This window comes from Rhamphochromis longiceps, linkage group LG4 (genome assembly GCF_057381845.1).
Source record: "Rhamphochromis longiceps isolate RC_006_pf linkage group LG4, R_longiceps_female_GT1.1, whole genome shotgun sequence".
Taxonomy (NCBI): domain Eukaryota; kingdom Metazoa; phylum Chordata; class Actinopteri; order Cichliformes; family Cichlidae; genus Rhamphochromis; species Rhamphochromis longiceps.
In genome coordinates this window covers 23,370,605-23,392,212 of record NC_140560.1, presented here as the reverse complement: position 1 = coordinate 23,392,212, position 21,608 = coordinate 23,370,605, and the positions used below count along the sequence as shown (strand labels likewise).

Below are 21,608 nucleotides of genomic sequence, written 5' to 3'. Positions count from 1 at the left end.
TAGTAGCAGAACTAGCAGTAGTGTAGTTTACAGCATAAACACAGTGCTAATTTATGCCTTCTTTTAAAATGTTAAAGGCCTAGTACTCAAAATGGCGACATGTGACATTTCTGTAATGGCTACTGCAGAGAGTGATACAAGTACTGAGAAAGCTTAGGCATCAAAACTGTAAGAAGTTTTTTCTTCAGGCATATAAATAAATACACGAATAAATACACTTATACCCCTTGCTTTTATTTTAGGGCTGTCAGCAGAATGGACAGACATTGGACAAACTGCCCGAAATTAGCTAACAGCAACATCAGCGATTTTGACTCAGACTGCGCTGGTTTAATTGTTAATCTCGTTAGTCGCGATGTCGGCATTAAGACGTTTAAGCCACAATAATGTTTTAACACCGAGTAAATCCTAACACGGGTTAGCCCGCTTTATCGCGGTTAGTCCTCAGCCCTGTTTTATTTACTCAATGACAAACGCTGGGGCCGTTTTACTTCTTCAAAGACTAACTAACAGTCCATAAAGTAGTGATGGCCCGCTTGAAGCTGACGCTCCGGAGCGTGTGTCGAAAAAAACAACACACTGGTTCAGAAGCACTGTGTCGAGGCTTGCTTCGTTTGGCAAAAGTCACGTGACCAGTGACGTCCGAAGCTTCATTACGCACGTAACTGCTTCGGTACCTGATTCAAACAGATATAAGGAAGTGAATCATCCACGGGATTCGTGGAGTGTGTTGATGGTGACAGATAGCGACGAGGTGATCATTCCACTGACAGATATGGAGCCAGCGAGGAAGAGAGGACGTTCTGGCGTGTGGGAATATTTTGAGTTGATTTTGCTCAATTCATTTTATCTGCCGAAGTGAAAAACTTGAAATGTCCAAAATCATAATGTAAATATCATTACAGCATATGACTTTAGGAACACTTCCATGTGAATTAAAGCTAATGAAGACTACAAAAATGTATTTGACACTATACGTACATTACATTGCTACAGTTTAGAAAATCATTTTGTTTATTGTTTTTAGGTGATAGTCTGCAGGACCCAGGAATACCTGCATATCTACCAACTTGCAGTGTAGTTCCTGCACTCCACAGCCTCTTCTGTTCCATGCAAGTGGATTTTCTCCAGGGCAGGAGAAACTATTTCTAAGAAAAGAAACAGACTCAGCCAGCGCACAGTAACACTAATCCTCTTTTTAAATGTAAATAACAAAAGGGCTACCTTACATTGATCATGTTTTTACTTTGCAAGTTCTTGATTAGGGGTGGGTTTTGATTATCGCTTTTCTGATTACAATCCATGCTAAATTGAATAAAGTGATATTGATTCATTAAAATCCCGTGTCGATTTGTAAATTAACGTTATTATGCCTGAAACGCCAGCATCTCAGGTTAAACCTCACAACATGTCGTCAAACACCATGCAGCTAAAACAGTAACTGGGAGCAGGTTTACGGATTCTGCATACAAACGTGAACACAGAGCGCGGACCCGACGCGTCAGAGTCAGATTTTGATGTGTCGGCGGGTCCGCGCTGTGTTTGCCTCTTTTTTTTTTCGCTGGCTTCTGCAGCTGCAGGTTTCATAACTCTCTGTTTACATCTCTAATTAAGTCTCACATGTGTCAGCTTTCTTTTAATAGATACGAAATTATGGATATATACTGTTAAATGATCAGACTTGTAATATTTCTGACTGAGGCAAAACTTTCCAGATTCCAATCAAATTGAATCGGATCCTGTATCGAATCAAAATGATTCTACAAATCAGTGACGATGCAGCCCTACTCAGCTTCCTAAGCATTTTCCCTTTCCAGTTCACAATCAATCCCACCCCTAGGTCAAAAATATGTATAGGAATTGGCCTAATCTAATATTTTGTATGAACCTGTCCAGCTGTCCAGTGATTAAACGACAAGTAGATGGAGGCAGGACTTCACAGCAGGGGCATACTCCATAATGTGCTGTGCATTATCATATGTATATTATATATATTGCTCACTTATTGTATTTACCAACATCAAGGAGTTATGAGCAAAGAAAGGCCACCATAGTGCATGTTTAAATAGGGAAAGTTTATTGATCAAAATGTATTACGCAAATACGCATTACATTTTTTTCAGCCCCCCAATCGAGAAAACAAAACCAATTACATGTTCAAAGCAACGGAACGGTGGCCCAATATCAGAGAGAACTCCACTCTTGAGTGAGCAGTGATAATTGAGCAGTCCGTTTTATTTTGCAGATTCAAGCTGCTCTTCAAAATTTTCACCACCAGATGTCACCGGAGAGGACTGTGTTGAAAAGCTTCGAGTAATGAACCGTTTTTCAATACAAGCTTCAGTGCTTCGGAAAGCTTCATTTGGCCATCACTACTTGGAATCGAAAAATGCAAAAGCCACAAAAGGTCCCCAGGGCCTTCCAAACAAACAAACAAAAAAAACCCCACTTCCTCTGAGGCAGGTTACCCATCTGCCACCCACTCCCATCTGCGCTGCACAAACACCTCCTCTTCCTGCCTTTCTCGGTTCTCCGTTCTGCTTTTCCTGCTCCCGCCTTATTCATGTTGGGTTTACCTTTCTATTATATGTATATGTACATTTCTATTATATTGCAGTTGCAATAGTGCAGTCTGAGCCACACAGTTCCAGTTTGATTTTAACCTTATCCATTTGTGGACTTTGGTTTTTGCTCGATTTTTATTTTTTCCGCCTGTTTCCTGTTTGTGTCTCACTGCTTTCTTCACCAGCCTTTTCCAGCATTACTTCTAACAAAAGGTGAGCAGTTTAAACTTTTAATCTGAATTTAATATCAGTGTCTCTGATGATGTATGAGAGTGCGATGATGGCGCACTTGGACAGTTCTTTTAAAGTTGACAAACAAACAAAGTCTCCACTGTAGTTAAATCTAGCTTTTACCAATTACGCCAAATTGCCAAGGCCAAGCCTTATATACCCAGTAAGGACCTTGAGAAATTTATCCATGCCTTTATTGCATCTAGATTAGACTACTGTAACTCCCTCTATTTTGGCCTCCAATCCCCTTCTCCGCAGACTTCGGCTTGTTAAAAATGCGGCTGCACGCCTCTTAACTGGAACTGGCAGGTTTGATTCTATCACCCCTATCCTCGCTGACCTTCATTGGCTTCCCATCAAATACCGTATTGATTTTAAATGACTATTGGTTACCTTTAAAATTATAAATAACATTGCTCCCAGCTATCTTGTTGAACTTCGCAGCTTGTACACTCCTAGTAGATGGGCCTGTTGCTCTTAGTGCAACCTAGGGCACGGTTGAAGACCAGAGGGGATCGTGCTTTTGCCATAGCTGCACCCAAACTCTGAAATAATCTTCCTATTTTGCTATTCCTGAGTCTGAATCAGTTCAATCTTTTAAATCGCGGTTGAAAACCTTTTTATTCAATTTAGCCTTCCCTAGTTAGTATTTGTATCCTGCAAATGTTCTTTTATGTAGTTTTAATGATTTTATTTTATTTTATTGCTGAATAATCTCCTAGTCGAGTTGTGTTTGTATTTTCTTTTGCATATTTTCACTGCGCTGCAGCTAATTAGTGCTCTCCGCCTGTTGGTGTATTTATTCCGTTAGTTTCCTTTCTTTAAATTATTGTATTACTGTAAAACACTTTGGTGTACCGCTGGTTTTGAATGTGCTATACAAATAAAGTTCTATTGTATTCTGTATGCATTAAAGGATTAAAGTTGATCATGATGTCTAATCTTTAAAGCAGTGCTGTCTGGTTAAATATTGCATTTTATATTTCAGTTTCATTTCTTGGTCATGGATGATTTCGTAAGAAACATACTGCTTGAATGGCACCTAAGTGATTGGGTGGAGAAATTTAAAGGTAAAGTATTGATCTGATTGACAGATATTGATTATTATTTGATCTGTTAACTGTAAAACAGCTTATAGAACTGTGCGGATTGCTTTTTCACTCATTAGCGAGAATTTCTGAAGCAAGTTGAGAATAATCTTTATCTCTTCAATTTTACTTTTAATTACAGATGAACAAATCAATGCGGAAAGTCTGTATTATCTAGATGATCGAGAAATTGATATTTTGATCCCAAAAGCTGGACCAAGAGTGATATTCAAGAATAACCTCAAGCTGTTAAAGGTAATTGATTTCTTTGACAATCATTGTTATTTTAGTGTACAGAGGTTTAATTTTTGTTAGAACTATCTTGATATTAAAAAAAATGTACTGGCAGTAACAATATGTAGCATAATTTTTTTTTAAATTCTTCACTAATATGGATTTACAATGTTTTGGTGGTGCTAGAAAGAAATAAACACAAATCAAGAAATAGTCACTTCTTTTCAATTAAGTTACAAACTATTTTGTTTCCTTGAGATTTAGTATCTATACGAGAAATACAATTTTTAATACATGTTTAAGTGCTCAGTATTTTATTTGGCTTTGCACTTTTTATCTGCAGGGTAAACAGGAGCATGAAGAAGCAGCTGGTTTGGTTCAGGTAAGGATTATAATGAATTTCAGACATTGGGCCAACTACCTGAGACAAAATAGAGTTTCATTCTGTTGCCTATAGCTGCGGGCCCATCCCCCGGGCCTCGGACCGGTACCGGTCCATGAGTCGTTTGGTACCGGGCCGCGAGAGTTGAGGCTCAGGTGTGAAATGTATAGTTTTCAGGGTTTTTATCGGTTTTCAGCATTATTTTGTTATCGTTTTTATCGTTTACTCGGTTTTCCTTGGTCTTTTCACGCGTGTTATGAATAAATTTTCTTTTTTTTTTCCGGTACTGGTACTAGTTTTATTTTGTTGGATTTATCCGCGACACCTTAAAGGGCGGTCCGTGAAAATATTGTCGGGCATAAACCGGTCCGTGGCGCAAAAAAGGTTGGGGACCGCTGGCCTATAGGGTTACATACCGATTGAATATTAATTTTAGTGACCTTTGATTGACATAACCAGATGTCAGTATTGCCAACGTAAATTACAATTTTACTGAATTTATGTTTACCCTTAGCCAGCAGTTTTAAATTTCCCTCACTGTCGCCTGTTCAGGCCATCTTGACTGATGTCTCTAGCTTTACATGTCTCAGAACAGAATCACCAATTACCAGAGTTTGATCCCCTGCGGGTGTGTCGCCAAGTAGGGAAAAACAATTAGACACATGAATGGGTTGGTGGTGTACCAGGGGCTTCCTCCTCATTGTCACCTAGGGCTGCCACAAACGATTATTTTGATAGTCGACTAGTCACCGATTATTTTTGCGATTAGTCAACTAATCAGATCATGCATCCATTGGACATAAAACGTACAAGCTTATTGCACCAGCAGCATCTGCTCTTATATAACTATCATTAGCTTACAGCTTTAAGTGTTTAAGGTATGTGCTAACTAAAAATAAAGACAAGATGATAGTTTGTTAAATTTTAATGAAATTTGCAGATTGTTTCGGTGAAGTTTAATAAACTCCTTGCTATCTAAAATATAACGGGACACCGGAGTATATTCTCGAGCATCTCACACTTCTGATAATCAGCTGTCTGCTTGACTTTTATTCAGCTGTGTAAAAACTATAACTTTAATCTCAGCCAAACTGATTTACTCAGGAACAAATAAAATACTAAAAAAAGGCCAAACAATAACATTTTTAAGTTATCTAAATGACTTATATATCATGTTTAACCTGAGTAGCGAAAGACGGTGGTGGGTTTGAAAACGATTTGCCGGGAGTCCAGTGTTCTCACGGGCTCTAGTGAGCCTTGAACCCCAGCTAGCTATCGAGCTAGTGGGTAACAGACGCCTCCGAAAACGTCGGAGCGCTTTTGAAAATATGTGTTGTCTTGATAAACTGAGCAGACATTTGAGGTTTACACAGCTACATTCTTGCCTGAAAACATGTTAAACGTTTATTTTGTGACCCAGAAAGAATAATAAGAGTAATGTTAACACTAACTAGCTGCCGCCATTGTTGGAAACTGAGCTGGGTCGCGCTATGAATTCTGGGACACAGCTACTTCTTCTTCTTCGGGGTTTAACGGCAGCTGGCATCCTTGTACATGCAGTGCTGCCATCTTCTGTTTCAGTCCGTTATTACACTCTTAAATCCTACTACTCATTCCTGCGTCTTTTGGGATCTTACAAAGCTTCAAACGACGTGTCGACTATTAAATCAGTCGTCAACAATTTTAATAGTCGACGTAATCGTGACTAGTCGACTAATCGTGGCAGCCCTATTGTCACCCAGTCATCTTGTTTCCCCGACTGCTCGGGACAATCTGCCAGAGGAAGCCAATGGGGCCTACACTATCTTTGGCTGTGCCCCGGCTAAAGGGGCCTGGCTAGCTACGGGATGTTTAAGGGTGTGAAGTCGAGTCTCCAATTCTGTGTTCCTGAGTGAATGGTTGAAGATTACACCTTGAAATACGTTATAAGTTTTTAATTAAATTGGCTACCCAGATAAGCTACACAAAAACACCACTGTGTGTTGGAACAAGAAGTCATACTCTAATGCAGAAAGCAAACACCAAGTGACCCACTGGTGACAATGTTTCACTGGCAGTAATTATATTTAATTGTATTAATTCTTAACTAATGTAGATTTTAATTGTTTTGATTGTGATACGAAGAACAAAACTCAAATCAGGAACCAATTGTTTTATTCCAAGTAAGTTAAAAAAAAATTTTCCCCTTCAGATTTAATGTCCATATGACAAATACATGTTTAAGAGCTTAATATTAAACACTGCTTTGCACTTTTTATCTGCAGCTTAAACAGGAGCATGAAGAAGCAGCTGATGTGGTTCAGGTAAGGGTTATACTGAACTTCAGACATTTGGGCCAACTGCCTGAGACAAAGTAAAGCTCCATTCTCTGGTTTATAGAGACTGACCACTCTCTACAGAAGCCAATAAATGACTGAATCTAAAAACTTAATTCATAGGGGGTTGGGGAATATACATTTTGCCCTAGCTAGGGGGTTTGCCAACAGTCTCTGTAGGTCTTTGGGACTGGGACTTAATTATGCGAAAGAATTGTCTCATAGTATCACCAATGTTTACTAAGAAGAAGGTTATTATAATTTATTTTTCATCAGTCTGCTGGCTAATAAAAAAAATCACTGCATTTACGTTTGTTGATTGTAAAATTTGTATGTTAGTGTCCTTTAAATGTTGTTAACGAACAATGCCAATGCAAATAGTGATCTGTATAGCTGATATTCATCCTCAGGTTTTGCCATCCACAAGTTCCAAAGGTAAGATATATACTATCTATTACATCTGATATTCATCTTTCAAAGCAGAAATATTTTTATTTTGACTAAATGATTCCATTGAGCTTAAGTTTGGATATCGAGAGAGACCCAGCCAACAAACGGATATTTTTTTGTGGCTTAGGAAAGTCGGATCTTCAGGCTGAGTCCCTCAAATGTTTCCCAGCAGCTAAAAGACGTTGTGACTCAGGTATTTTTCTTTGTTTCTAAACAACATATCCAATGAAATTTTTCTTGTATAGCAGGAAAAAACTTTATCATCAGTTTGCTGGTATCTGAGGTACTATATTAAATTTTTCTTATTTCAAATCAAACATTGAACAATCAACTTGTGCCATAAGTACTTGGTAAGTGGTCCATAAGAACCTGATACATTACCCTTTTTGGATATCAGTGTATCACATTGTGTGTTTATAATGGTTCATAATTCCTGCTAAACACTTCTTTACTTTCACTTTGACAGACACCAGAATATTGTCTGAAGTGAAAGGCATAATGAAACAAATCAAGGACCATATAAACGACAAAGAAGAACTTGGTGCTTTTATAAAGTGGGTATATAAACATTTAAGTAAGACCTTTTACTTAAGGTATAATGAAGCTTTATTTATATGAGATCCAGATCTCTTTTGTAAGACCATTCTGGTGAACGGAAATCATATACACAAGGTGTTCACAAAGAGATGGCTTTCTAATTTTGCGATACATTTCATTGTTGAATAAATTAACTCACATTTAAACTCTTGTTCCATAGGAATAAAATCAGTGATTTAGAGATTAACAAGAGAGAGCTTGTTGGTGTCTTTGGAAGAACTGGGGCTGGAAAGAGCTCGTTAATCAATGCCATCATTGATGAGAAGAATCTTTTGCCCACTGGAAGTATCAGCGCATGCACCTCAGTCGTGATTAAAGTGGAGGCTAACACACGTAGCTTAAAGTATGAAGCGGAAATTGAGTTCATTAAAAAAGAGGTACAATAAAATGAATGTTTATTTTTCACAGTATATGTATATATAAGTATGTATATAATAATTATATAATACATAATTATAATAATTATAATTTCTAGTTAGTCTGCATGACATTTAAGAAAACCCAAAGATTTTTTTTGTTTTTATCTTGTTTTAGGAGTGGCATGATGAATTATGGTCACTGAAAACTTACAAGAAAGGTGATGATGACTATCGGGACATGGTTAAAAAGATGTCAGCCCTGTATGGAGATGAATGGAAAGACAAATCCCCTGAAAACCTTATAGAACAAAAGTATTTCAAAAATATTCCAGAATTTCTAGCGTCCGAGAGGATATCTTTGAATTGTGACACAGTAAGGTCAAATGCTATTCTATTACTTACTATTACTTAGAATGTTTCTTGTTTTACTGAGTGAAATTTGTTTGCAAAGTCTGAAATTGATATAATTTATAGACGGCCTACTCTATGCAAATTGGGCTTTAACTGTTATTAAAAAAATGAAGAAAGAAAAAAAAAATAGAAGCAGAGTAGAATATAATGCATCTTTGATAAGTGCTACAGACCAAAATCACAAAACAAATCTTTTCTTGCCTTATCAAACCTCAGTGCTGCTTTTGACCAGTTTGAAAACTAGATGTGATCAAAGGACCAAAGACAGAAACAAAAATGTGAATGTTTATTTACAATGTTTTCCAGCTGCCTCCTGCAGCTCAGCACACTGAGCTCCCTTGTCAGGTCCTGCCATCCTACTTAAATAGGGAAGACTGATTCTTATATAGACCTTTTCTACTTTATCTGAGCACTCAGAGAGTGGAAAAACAAAAACCTCATTGAAGAAAAGCATTTCAGACATATTCCAGAAATTTTAAACTCCATGAAGAAATCTTTGGAATGTGACACAGTAAGCTCAGAAACTCTAAATAATGCATTCTTTGAGAAAGTATTTATGTTTTCAGTTTGCGAGGACTGACATAATTTACTCTCGGCCGACTCTATAGAAATTGGACTAATTTAACTGCAAGTTTAGTGGATTTGTAACTGAGAACATTTTTATTTATCACACCTCCAAATCCATAAAATGACAACCAAATGTACCAGGGCAGGTTCTAATTCTTTTTGTTTTTTAGTTTTTTAACAGAATGAGTGATAGTCGCTGTGCAACTCAGCAAGTTCATCAAGGAATAGCTTTAAAAAAGGAGAAAAAAAACAAACAAATTTGAGTTCCACTGAAATGGATTTAGAGGATTTGAAACAAACAAAAAGTCATGTTATGGATAGATGGTATGAGAAAAGCTTTCAAAAAGTTTTTCATCCTAAAGATGTCAGTATTAGCTCCTGAGGTCAAGAGTGTACATATGGTTGTACATACTTACATTAGCCTGTGCTGTATTTTGGGTTTTCTGCTCCTAATTTACTGTAATTGTAAGTTTTAGAAATTCAGTTAGGTATCGGTACGTATTCAGGTATAGTATCACTAAAAGCTACAATACTCACTACACGTTATCGTTGCTCTTCAGTCATATTTTATTTGATTGTCTTCTTTAATCCAATTTGAAGACACGTTCAGTGATTGTACAGGTTACGTGTCTTGCATTATCGTATTTATTTCACTTATTGCAGGCTCAAGAGCTATCTCAAAAACTTCGTATATACACAAAGGGTGGACCAAAGCAGGAAGATGGATCTAAAGCACAGCAGTGGTTTTGGCCACTAGTGAAAAGTGTGACTGTCAGGGTGCCTCACAATGAGCTCCTGCAGCATGTCACACTTGTGGACCTTCCTGGAAATGGTGATCGTAACAAGAGCAGGAACGAAATGTGGAAACAGGTATTTTATTCACATCCACTGCATCTTGTTTTGTCCTGTGTTGTCTGAACATTGTTTTGTGTAATTATTTAAAATTGACATTCTATGATTCTCTTTCAGATTGTTGTAGATTGTTCTACTGTGTGGATAGTGGCTGAAATTACTCGAGCAGCATCAGAAGTTGAAGCCTGGGAGATCCTAAAAAGTGCACATGGGCTCATTGGAAATGGTGGTCAATGTCAGCAAATCCACTTTATCTGCACCAAGTCTGATCCTGCAGATGATCGGTAAGTGAATTACCAAACCACACAGTGCTGGATGTGTTGGCAAAAGTACTCAATAACTGATATCAAAAATCATATTAAAGACACATACTATTATCAAGACTAAGATAGTACCAGTTTACTAGAGAATGCATTTCTTGAAGAAAATTCAGTGTGAACGCTGACAGCTGAATCGTTTGAGTTGAATTTTTATAATTACTTGTCTTGTCTTGTACACCAGTGTGTACACTGAATACACCAACTCATTCACATGAGAGCAGAAGTTCACACAGAAGAAGTAGTTTCAGAGTTTGAAAGTAGCTGAACAGAATAAGCTGATTAATGACAAAAGAAAATTTAGACTTTGTGAACTTCAGCTTTCAGCAATTCTGCACTTTGACTTTCAGATGAATGGTTCGGTGTATTTCAGCTCAATGGATATTTTTCCAACCAAAGGTTCAGAAGTTATGACATTTCATCTCAAACAATTCAGCTATCTGCATTCACACTTGAGTTTTCTTTAGGAAATGTGTTCTCTAGTTATTCCTTTGTTGTTATTTCAAGGGCAGGGATTTTTTTTTAAATTTTTTGAAAAGACTTAAGGTGTTCCAATTGCATGTTAAAGAATAAATTGTGCCATGGATGTTAATGTCAGTGGCCATTTTGCTTATTTGTATTTTCATTGGATCATTGTAAAGCAGCAGCCATTTTTGTTTATTATTAATCTATGTCTTTAGCCGCTAACTAGTCTCACACCGTTTGTCGCTTGTCTGTGAGCTGCGTGCTTCCATTCAGATTTTTACAATTTATACACTTTCTGAAATATTCCTCTTTTCTGCTGATAGGGTCACATTGACTTTGAATCACTTTCCTTCTTTTAGGCCATATTTCTCCCACACCGTTTGACTTAGACCCTACTGTTACACCAAATTGACCAGAGCAACTGTCTGCAAAACTAAGATATTTATTTCACTTCATTTCTACAGTTTTTCTGTCTCTCAAATCCCTCCCCATTCATGTGTATTGGAGAGTTAGCATGAGGCTAGTGTGAGGCACACAAATCCTCAGGTGAATTTTTTTTCTTTAACATCTAGATACATGTTCAATCATCCAAGTAAGTTAATCCCCAAAAGTTGATTCTGTTCAACTGGACAGTGTTTTCAGTGGGAGAAATGTTTCGTCGTGACGAAAGCTTACTGCAGGTTTCCCCAGCCTTAAAAACAGTACCTGGAAATTCACTCCCTGTTTAATTCCACCAACCACTTTTGGAGCAAAGATTTTACAGAACATTTTTTAACTCGCACTTGTGACCTTAAATTTAAGCTCTACACAAACAAAAATCCACACATGTGTAGAACAACTTCTTGGGATCCCCACAGTTTTTAAAACACATTGATATCACGTTCACTTCCCAGTTTATAAGCCATAAGGCAACAATTCACTCTATTACAGCATCCCTCATTTGAATATAATTTGTGTACTGGTTTGTCTGTGTCTCACCATAGTCTGGGCCCCACCTATGAGGTAATACTCACCACAAGGCTCATCTACAGTTTGTTAGCTTGTCATGTGTCTCACTGAGAGGTTTAGTGGGTAAACTGCTACTCTTTCTGTGGGGGGCCATTGCGTATTGGCTGTAATGCATTCAGTGTGAATGCAGCAACAGCCAATGAAATAAAAAAAGATTGCTTACACAGAACCGTCAGAGAACAGGTTCAAGGCCTGGTAGGGACAAAGCTTGTGTTACATTATCAAAGGATAAACACCAGTTTGTACTTAGATAATGTAGGTAACATTAATTTTTCACATTACTTTATGATTTTATTTGATTGTCTTGTTTATTTGTAAATTATATTATATAGTGTTACCACCCTTGGGGCTGTGTTTCTGCATTAATTACCTATACTTTCATGAAGTACATTTGAGATGATATCCTGCTCGCTAAACACTGTTCATAGTGTTGAACTCTGCTTGTTAACCCCTAACTATGGTTGAACTTAGCTTGAGTAGATTTTTGAGGTGTTACTGCTCGTGAGGTTAGCCTTAGTTAGCTTTAGGTTTTAGGTTTAGTTAATTTTGTGCTGGTTATATGCCCAGTGGTCTGCGGTACGGGGCCCTGTCGGTTTTCTGTTTGAATTTTGCAATAAAACCTTTATTTCACTCCCTGTCCCCTAGCAGAGGGGGTTGTAACAATACCATGATAATCCTGTGTTGTTTATTAGGTGTATGCAAGGACACTGTTTTGCACCAGGAAGCATCTCTGTATAGACGGTATAATTTAGAAGGGCAGTAAAGAAAGTCTGCATGCAAGTATCCTTGGGCAAGATGCTGACCCCTGATTTGCTCTTGATTGATTGATAATATGTCAAGAGATTTATTCTAAATGACACTTCTTCAGCTGAGAGTCAGAGAGTGGATACACACACACGCTGCAGATTTTACTTGCAAGGGCGGTCACAGAGTGCTCACACGAGAGTGGGGGCCCTGTGATCAGCGCTCTGTTCTTGCACTTGTCTTTATTTATACATGAGAAAAGTAATACAATAATGAATACATTTGTTCAGTGGAATGTTGGTAGGTGAGCATGTGTGTGTGTGTGTGTGTGTGTGTGTGTGTGTGTGTGTGTGTGTGTGTGTGTGTGTGTGTGTGTGTGTGTGTGTGTGTGTGGTGGAATGTGGGAAGCAGCTCTTTTTCCTGGTAAGAGGTCAGAACTGCTTGTTGAGCTTCTTACTATCGCTGTGGGAAGATTCAGATAAAAATATCAGAACAAGTTTTTATAAAGAACAATCAGTTCTAAGTAATAAAAAGGTCATCATGCAGTATTCTATCACATGTAAACTTATATCATTAAAAGCTTATACTGACTACTAAGTACAATTTTTCATTGACATAATACTTTATTCATCCCGAGGGAAATTGGGTTGCTGCCAGCCTTGCCAGAGCCATCTTACCCTTCCGACCATACATACATTACGTCACATGGGGAAGACAGGTCAGAGAGGTATAACAATGGAAGGGGTTAGGGAGGAGAAAAAAGAACTCCCCAGACTGAGCTCCAACAGGGAGATCAGTTTGACACAGAAAAAAAAAACACCTCAGCACATAGCACATGAATCATCACATCTCACAACATAGAAGACACTTCCAAGGCGTTTGGAGGGGGTGGGGGGTGAATGTAGGTCTGTGTCAGTGTACATGCGTGTGTGTGTGTGTTCCGTGTTCAGCTGATCATCTTCTTCTCCAAGATCTTATCCATATTGCGTTCAATAAACACAGTCTGTGTACTCACAGCCCTGCCCATCGTCTATCATGTCAGCCAGCCTTGTGGGACTTTGAACAGCTGTAGCCACTTCTTGTTCTTCAATAAGCCAGGTCCGAGCCAGCTCCAATCAGCCAGAATTCTGTTATCGTGGTTCCGAATTAATAGATGTCATTCAATGTCCTCCATCAAGAGTGTCGCCAGACACACGGCGCAACCGACCATCTGATGTATTTATCTTAGTGTGAATGTTAGATATAAAACACTTGAATATAGAAAAAAGTGTTTGAATGAAATTTTTATTTGAAGAAATGAAAATAGCAGGTCTGTGCTCTATTTCTGTCAGTTAGCGTTTCTAATGTTCGTAAGATATGAACACAACACTGTCAGAAACCCACCCAGCTTATTTACCATTACAACATGACAGCAACACACGAATAACTGAAACCTCCCGTTCATTCATCATTTAGCTCGTCACTTCAGCACAACTGACACAACTGTTTAACCAAATGATGGACGCTAGCTGTCATAAATCAGATAACCCTTCAAAACACAGCTGCATATTCGTTCTGTAGGTTTACTCTTATTTCAGATAACCTTTTTCTTACCTGTGGTTAATGATGACAGAGCTCTGAGATCTGATTTCTTCTCCGGAAGTGGCAACTCAGACTTGAAATAGCGCCGGAAAACCATAGTGGACAAAAGTATATTACATCTGTAGTGATTTAGCACTACGATACAAAACGAATGCGAAACAGTTTAGATCTGTTTGTCTAAGGTTGTGGGTTCAAGTACAGCATGGGACATGTTTCTCATTTTCCACTTTCAGCATGTTTGTCAAAAAGGTGCCGTGGTATACACATAGCTAAACATAACTTTATAGAAAATCACAAAGCGTTGTCCTTTTATACTTCAGAACAGGGTCTCAAACTCATGGCCCGGGGGCCACTTGCGGCCCACGTCACCCCCCCTTGCAGCCTGTATATTGACGTGAAGAAATATATTGCAATTTGGCCCTTTAAGTTTGTTGTTGAATGCAATGTTAAAATAAGTTATCTAAAAAATATTTAATATGAAGGAATATAAGCAGAGAGTACATTTATCTGACCTGCTGAAACCACATTCATCTTCTCGGGCTTTAAGGTCATTAGATCAGAGACTGCTGGTGGTACCGCGCACTCGTTTTAAAACTCGTGGTGATCGGGCCTTTCAGACTGTGGCACCACGGTTGTGGAATTCTCTCCCACTGTCTCTTCGCTGCACGGACTCCATTGATTCTTTTAAGAAACAGCTGAAGACATTTTTATTTAGAAAAGCATTTGATTAATTTCTTCTTATGCTGTTTTTATAGTTTTATTGTTTTACATTGTTTTATTTACTGTTATATTGTTTTTATATTTCCATTTCCTGTGTTGTAAAGCACTTTGTGATTTTTATCTGTGAAAAGCGCTATATAAATAAATTTTACTTACTTACTTACAAACATTTTGAGGAATTGTGTTAGTTCAGTGAGGGAGTTATTTGTAAATAAAACTATTTTCACTAGCAGTCAGAACTATTACTTTAACTACTGTGGTTTGCAGAATCTGTTTAAGCATGTGGCCATTTACCATTGAATGAAACCATAAACAATAAAAAAAAAAAAGGTTAGGAATAATAGAAAGCACGATCCTTCAGAAAATAAAAAGAAGCACATTGTGCGCTGTCTATCTTGCGTGCTGCACAATATCATTTATTACTTAGTATCTACTGATATCTACTGCTAGCTAGTTTATTGTGATGGTGCTGTTTTTTTTAATATGTTGCTCTTTGTTGTTTGCTTTCTCTTCTGTTTTTTTTCTCCATACAGGTGACCCAGGTGTTTTTTTTTTGTTTTTTTTTTTCTTCCCCCCCTTCTCACCGTCTCTTCTCCCCTTTGGTTTTCTTTCTCTCCCTCTCTTTCTTTCATTCTTTCTCCCTGTCCTGTCGCCCAGTCATGTCTGTCCCGTTTGTAGGAACTGAAAATAAAATAAATTCATAATTATAATAAAGGTCAATCAAATGGACCAATATGGCAAGGCCATGATGATCCACTTGGTAAAATAAATCCGCTTGGCATCTTTCTTGGCCTTAAGACAACAATTCTGATGGCTAAAGATCCAAACGGGACACAAAAAAAAAAGAAAAAAGAAAAAAAAAAGAAGGCAGAAAAGCGGGGCCTGAAGTGGTCAGTCCTTTAATTATGCTGATCTTATTGACACATCTTTTTGAAGTGGTAAAGGAATCTTGCACTCAACATGCAAATCCTTTGAAAGACAAACTCAGCTATTTTCTTGATGTGTTGCTGTATGATTAAGCTATATATTGAGTCCAGTTTTCTTTTCTATCCATTTAAGAGTTGCACACAACAAGGAAGCCAAGGAAGAAGTGATGAACGAATTCCAGGAACTGAGTGTGAGTTTTAAAGATGTTCAAACAGTTTTCTGTAATGGCGAGGCAAAGCTTTATTAAAATTAAAACACATTATTTCAGGAGCAGTTCAGCGATAAAGGTTTCAAAGTGTTCACAGTGAGTGCTGATGAGTTCCTGAAAAGAAAACGTGTAAAAGAAGATGACAATGGTAGGTTGTAAGCATGTCAGAATATTTTGTGATTAAAAGAAATCTTATTCAATGCATATCTTGTTTTATTTTCCCTCTATGTAAACCAGGAAGAAGTTACTAGATTAAATTACTTTTATTTACAGAAATACCCAAACTTCAAGACTTCCTGCAAAATCTCAACGACTGCCACTCTGAGACAATAAACTATGTGAATGGAGCTTATGGGATTCTGTCTTTGATTGAAGGTGCCAGGTGCAGCAAAGCGGTGAGATCAAGTTATCTGTGTGGAACAATATATTAATGACAAATTGATAACTTCAAATGTTTCCATAACTCTGACACCTAACAAGATTTTAGTTATCAAGATTTTTTGACAGGAACTGACTGAAAAAAATTTCAAAATGATGAATAAAAAAAGAGTTGTATTTATGTTATTACTGCTTTAATAAAGAATAAATATACTGTTTTAATTTCAGGGTGTTGGAAAAGCAGATGATGTATGTAAAGTTCTCGAGAAAAACTTGAGAGAAGAACTTGATCAAGTCAAAAGAGCAGTTGATGAAGCGATCAAGGATTTTGAACAATGTCTTACAGAAGGCGTTAAAAATTCCAAAACCTCTGAAGAAAGACTGAAATTTTTTTTCGACCGTGATGTATGTATCTGAATTATAATTATTATAATTAACATCATAGCAACAGATTTTGACCTTTTATATGAGCATGTGTTTAGAAATGGTTTTCCAATTTGTTTCAGCAAGAGCCTAGTTTTTTCAAGACACTACAGGCTGTGGTTTGGAAATACGGCATCCACCAAACAAAAAAAGGGGAACACATAAATCTCAACACAATGTTAGCTTCATGCTTGACTGACAGCATTGATGAAAAATTCAGAAAGACCTTCCCGTAAGAATAAACACATTTTAAACTGTACACTATACTTAAAATGATTAAAACAAACTTGTCAATACTGCCATCATGAAACATTTTTTTTCAGAAATGATGTTAAAGGCAGATCTTTCAGTGGAGTCATCAGTAGATTTTCACTTGACACAAAGTCACTGATTCAAAAATACCAAGATGTCAAACTGCAGCTGATATTTCTCCAGACAGAGGTACGACATGAAACAATCCAGTTTGTCAGTTTATTATAGCAGAATTTACCTATTCACTCTTCAAATACCAATTCTGTTTATTAACTCATCCATGTTTCATGGTTTTAAGGAGGATAAAATTAAGGCAAAACTCAACAAAATAATCCTAAAGGGGAAGAAAATCATCTACAACAGTCTAACAGAGACAATTGAGAAAAACATGAAAAAGTGCTATGAAGGTAAGAAGATTGTCAGCTTGTCACTGTAATAAATCACAATTGTACATAAAAAAAAAAAAATGTTTTGACAAAGTTTATTCTTTTCTTGTAGACGCACAAAAAATTTCTGGAACTGATGCACTGAAAAAAATGAGGAAGACTATTGAGACACATGTATCCTTAAATAGGAACATGTATGAGGACGCAAAAAAGACCATGATGAAGAAGATGAATATATTGATGGTTTGTCAAATTATAACATACAATGACACCAAGTTGCGTTTTTTTCTGTATTTGAGTGCTTTGGCTCAGTCTGAACATTCTCTAAACCAGGGCTAGGCAACTCCAGGCCTCAAGGGCCGGTGTCCAGCAGGTTTTAGATATCACTCTGGGTCAACACAGCTGAATCAAATGATTAGTTTGTTACCAGGCCTCTGGAGAACTTCAGGACATGTTGAGGAGGTAATGTAGCGATTTAAATCAGCTGTGTTGGATCAAGGACACATCTAAAACCTACATGACACCAGCCCTTGAAGCCTGGAAGTTGCCCACCCCTGCTCTCTAAACATTAGTGAGGCTGCTGTTAATATTTTTATTTTTCAGCATTACAAAGATTTAGTCTGATACGATGGGTTGGACTGAAGAGTTTGAAGTATAAACTGGCCACAAGCACTCTAAACAAACATCTACCCATTAATTTAGATGTTTCAATTGTTTTAAACCTCAATATTTGACTTTGGAAAAAGTAATAAAAGCTCTGATGTTTTAATTAGACGATCATCTGTAAGGAACTGGAGGAAACCATGGACCACTCCATTAAACACTCACTCAAGGCATCAGCTTTGAGTGAGAGTCTCCCAGGTAAAGAAAATATAGGCTATGAAAGTAAATCTTGTATGTTGAACAATGCCAAAGCATGTCTGTGAAGGTTCTCAGTCATCCAGGTCATCGTAGTCAAAGGAGCTTGGAAAGAAAAGCGTCAGGACTTCTTTAAGTTGCCTGAAGACGTTTCACCTCTCATCCGAGAAGCTTCTTCAGTTCTAAGGTCAAATGGTGGAGAGTCCCAGATATAAACCTAGTGGGAGTTTCCCCCCACAGAGGGACAAAAGGACCCCCTGATGATCCTCTAATCGCCTGAGCCAAGGTGTGGAACTGGGTGTGGGTCCCAATCAGCCAGAGTTTCGGGTGTCTTCATTGTGAAACCTGGCCCCACCTTATCATGCGAATTCCTGAGGTCAGCTGGCCCAGGATGTGAGTGGGCGTTAAGGCGTCTGGGAAGGGATCTCAAAACTGGATTATAGATGGCAGAGAGTTGGTGTCGTAAACCCCCGCCTCTGTTCAAAGATGGTCGCTCACAGTGGACATAGATGGCTTCTTTCACTCCTCTTTCAAACCATCTGTCCTCTCTGTCCAAAATGTGAACATTGGCATCCTCGAAAGAGTGTCCTTTATCCTTAAGATGCAGATGGACTGCTGAGTCTTGTCCTGTGGAGGTGGCTCTTCTGTGTTGTGCCATGCGCTTGTGAAGTGGCTGTTTGGTCTCTCCAATGTAGAGGTCTGAGCATTCCTCGCTGCACTGTACAGCATACACCACATTGTTAAGTTTGTGTTTTGGCGTTTTGTCTTTCGGGTGAACCAGTTTCTGTCTGAGCGTGTTGCTGGGTCTGAAATACACTGGGATGTCATGCTTGGAGAAAACTCTCCTGAGTTTCTCTGATACACCGGCTACATAGGGGATGACAATGTTGTTGCGTTTGTCCTTCTTATCCTCCCTCGCTGGTGTCTGGTCTTCTTTTCTGTGCCTCTTTGCTGACTTTAAGAACGCCCATTTAGGATAGCCGCACGTTTTGAGTGCTTCCTTTACATGTGTGTGTTCCTTCTTTTTTCCTTCAGGCTTAGAGGGAACATGTTCTGCCCGGTGGTGTAGGGTCCTAATTACTCCAAGTTTGTGTTCCAAAGGGTGATGGGAGTCAAAGAGGAGGTACTGGTCCGTGTGTGTGGGCTTCCGGTAATGCCAAAGCATGTTTTATTTATTTTTTGTTTTTCAGATGTTTCAGAGCATCTTGAAACTGTGCAGCAACATTACAATGAAGTTAAGCGCAGTCAAGAGGGAGAAATGACATCACAGTAACCAGGTAAATATTTAAATGTTATTTCATGTCACAGAATTATTATTAACCATTTTGTGCTAAATTACTTTAGTACTTCCTGTGAATTCTCAAAGAGAGGGGGTGAAATCTGATGACAATCCTAAGAACCTAAATATACATTAACTTTTGTCATAATTTAAAGATCCGAAATAGCCATTTTAAATTACATATGGCCATTTAAGCTGTCCGCTTGTATTTTCATCATCTCAGCTAAAAAAAAAACAAAAAAACAGCTGGTTCTTATCTAACATTGTGCCAGGTAATGTTATGCACCGGTGCCCTAAAAATCCTCATTTCTCTCTGATAAAATGTTTAATTATATTCTTACATTGGATGAGAGTTGTTTTCACTAAGTGTTAAAGTGTGACACCATAATGTTAGATTTACTTTAAAAGAAGTTTACTAGCAGCTGCTAAACAACTGCTAACAGTTGTGAAAACAGCAGCACTATCAACATAAAAGTTCAGGTTTTGCTCAAAAACTTCCCTGAAAATTGTCCACAGTCTTTGGACAGAAGTGACTTATTGACTCATATCAGACTGACAGCTGAGGTAAACATGCTGAATTAATTATTGCTGAGCACAGACAAAGTATTTGAATAATATCACCACTTATAAATTGTGTTATTTTACCCTTTTTACATCAGAGTCACCACAAAACATGTTAAAGTGTTTCCAAAAATGATTTTCTACACAAACAGTAACAGAAACAACAGATATTAAGATTTTCTATTCTAGGCTGAGGAGCTTTCAAGACATCTTAAAGCTAGCTGTAAGCACTGGCAATTTTACTGTTTGCCTGAGCAACTGAGTGTTAAAAATCTTTGTGCTTATTATTACTGGATGTTTCAGATTTACTCTACACAGTAACAGCAGAAACCTGATGACCCACTCAACATCTCTGAGGGAACACTGACCAAAAGCACGAGGTCTCCGGATATCACCACAGACGTTTCTGTTGTGTTGCCTGCTGTCTTTGAATGCTGTGTTTGACTTTTAATGAATTTGGTGAAATGAGATTTTTCAGTCTTCACTGAGAAAAGCTCCTGGGTTTGAATCCAGTTTGAGGCCTTTCTGTGTGGACTTTGCTTTTTCTTCCTGTGTCTGTGTGGGTGCTCTCTGTGTACTCCAACTTCTTCCCACAGGCCAAAAACATGCGTGGGGGTTAGGTTAATTGGTGTTATTAGTTTTGTATTTTGTCATTCATTTTTATTTTTCATTTCTGTTTAGTTTCAAGACTTACAATTTCAATTTATTTTTCATTGTTTGAAAATGTTTAGTTTTAGTTGGGTTTTTATTACTGTTACGTTCTGATTTTATCTACTGTTTTTTTCTTTTAATCAATTTTAAATCATGCTTTTTTATTGTTTTTTAATGTCTCTGTAAGGCACTTTGAATCACCTTGTTGTTGAATTGTGCTATATAAATAAACTTGCCTTGCCTTACTGTTAATTTTTTTTTTTAATTACTTTTGTATTTAGTGGAAATATCAGAGACAAAATTTAGGAAAACTAGTGGAAACAATAGAAATGTTTCACTTTTTGAAAACAGTTTACCCATTTGTCTTGTAGATGTTCAGTGTCTCAAACATGTCCATCAATACCATGTCAGGCACATTGTAATAACATTTTTATCAAACTAACAAATACTGAAACTAAAACTATTTCCTCTGATTTGTATTTCAAATGAGGTCATTTAATCATTTCTGTTGTTTGTTTTTATTTTGTTTAACTAAAATATTCATATCTAGTCTCAGTTTTTAGTTTAGTTTTAGTTGAGTGTAATAACCTTAGCAACCTATTCAGGGTGTACTCTGCCTCTCGCCTGACAACTGGGAAAGGCTCCAGCATCCCTGAATTGGATAAGCAGAAGAAAATGGATAGATGAAGATTTTTAAGCATGAATTCCTCCCAGGGTTTTTAAGGTTTTAATTGTGAGGGTCTAAACCAAAAGGGCAGCACTCTGTGCAAAAATGTTTTGATATATCTATTTTCTCCATT

General features: G+C 37.6%; 1 protein-coding gene across 1 annotated transcript; it reads left to right on the top strand.

The window, feature by feature from the left end:
* The first annotated feature begins 2,617 nt into the window (after positions 1-2,617).
* On the top strand, positions 2,618-20,886 carry LOC146671620 (nuclear GTPase SLIP-GC-like). The gene is made up of 24 exons (XM_085403914.1): positions 2,618-2,777; positions 3,784-3,865; positions 4,026-4,138; positions 4,461-4,499; positions 6,620-6,661; positions 6,764-6,802; positions 7,225-7,255; positions 7,392-7,457; positions 7,731-7,818; positions 8,022-8,238; positions 8,396-8,593; positions 9,862-10,068; positions 10,168-10,334; positions 15,945-16,002; positions 16,081-16,168; positions 16,294-16,415; positions 16,627-16,803; positions 16,905-17,053; positions 17,145-17,262; positions 17,372-17,480; positions 17,572-17,702; positions 18,233-18,320; positions 19,508-19,594; positions 20,461-20,886. The coding sequence occupies exons 2-23, from the start codon at positions 3,799-3,801 to the stop codon at positions 19,588-19,590; spliced, it is 2,397 nt and encodes a 798-aa protein (XP_085260040.1). The 5' UTR covers positions 2,618-2,777; positions 3,784-3,798; the 3' UTR covers positions 19,591-19,594; positions 20,461-20,886.
* Positions 20,887-21,608: the final 722 nt, after the last annotated feature.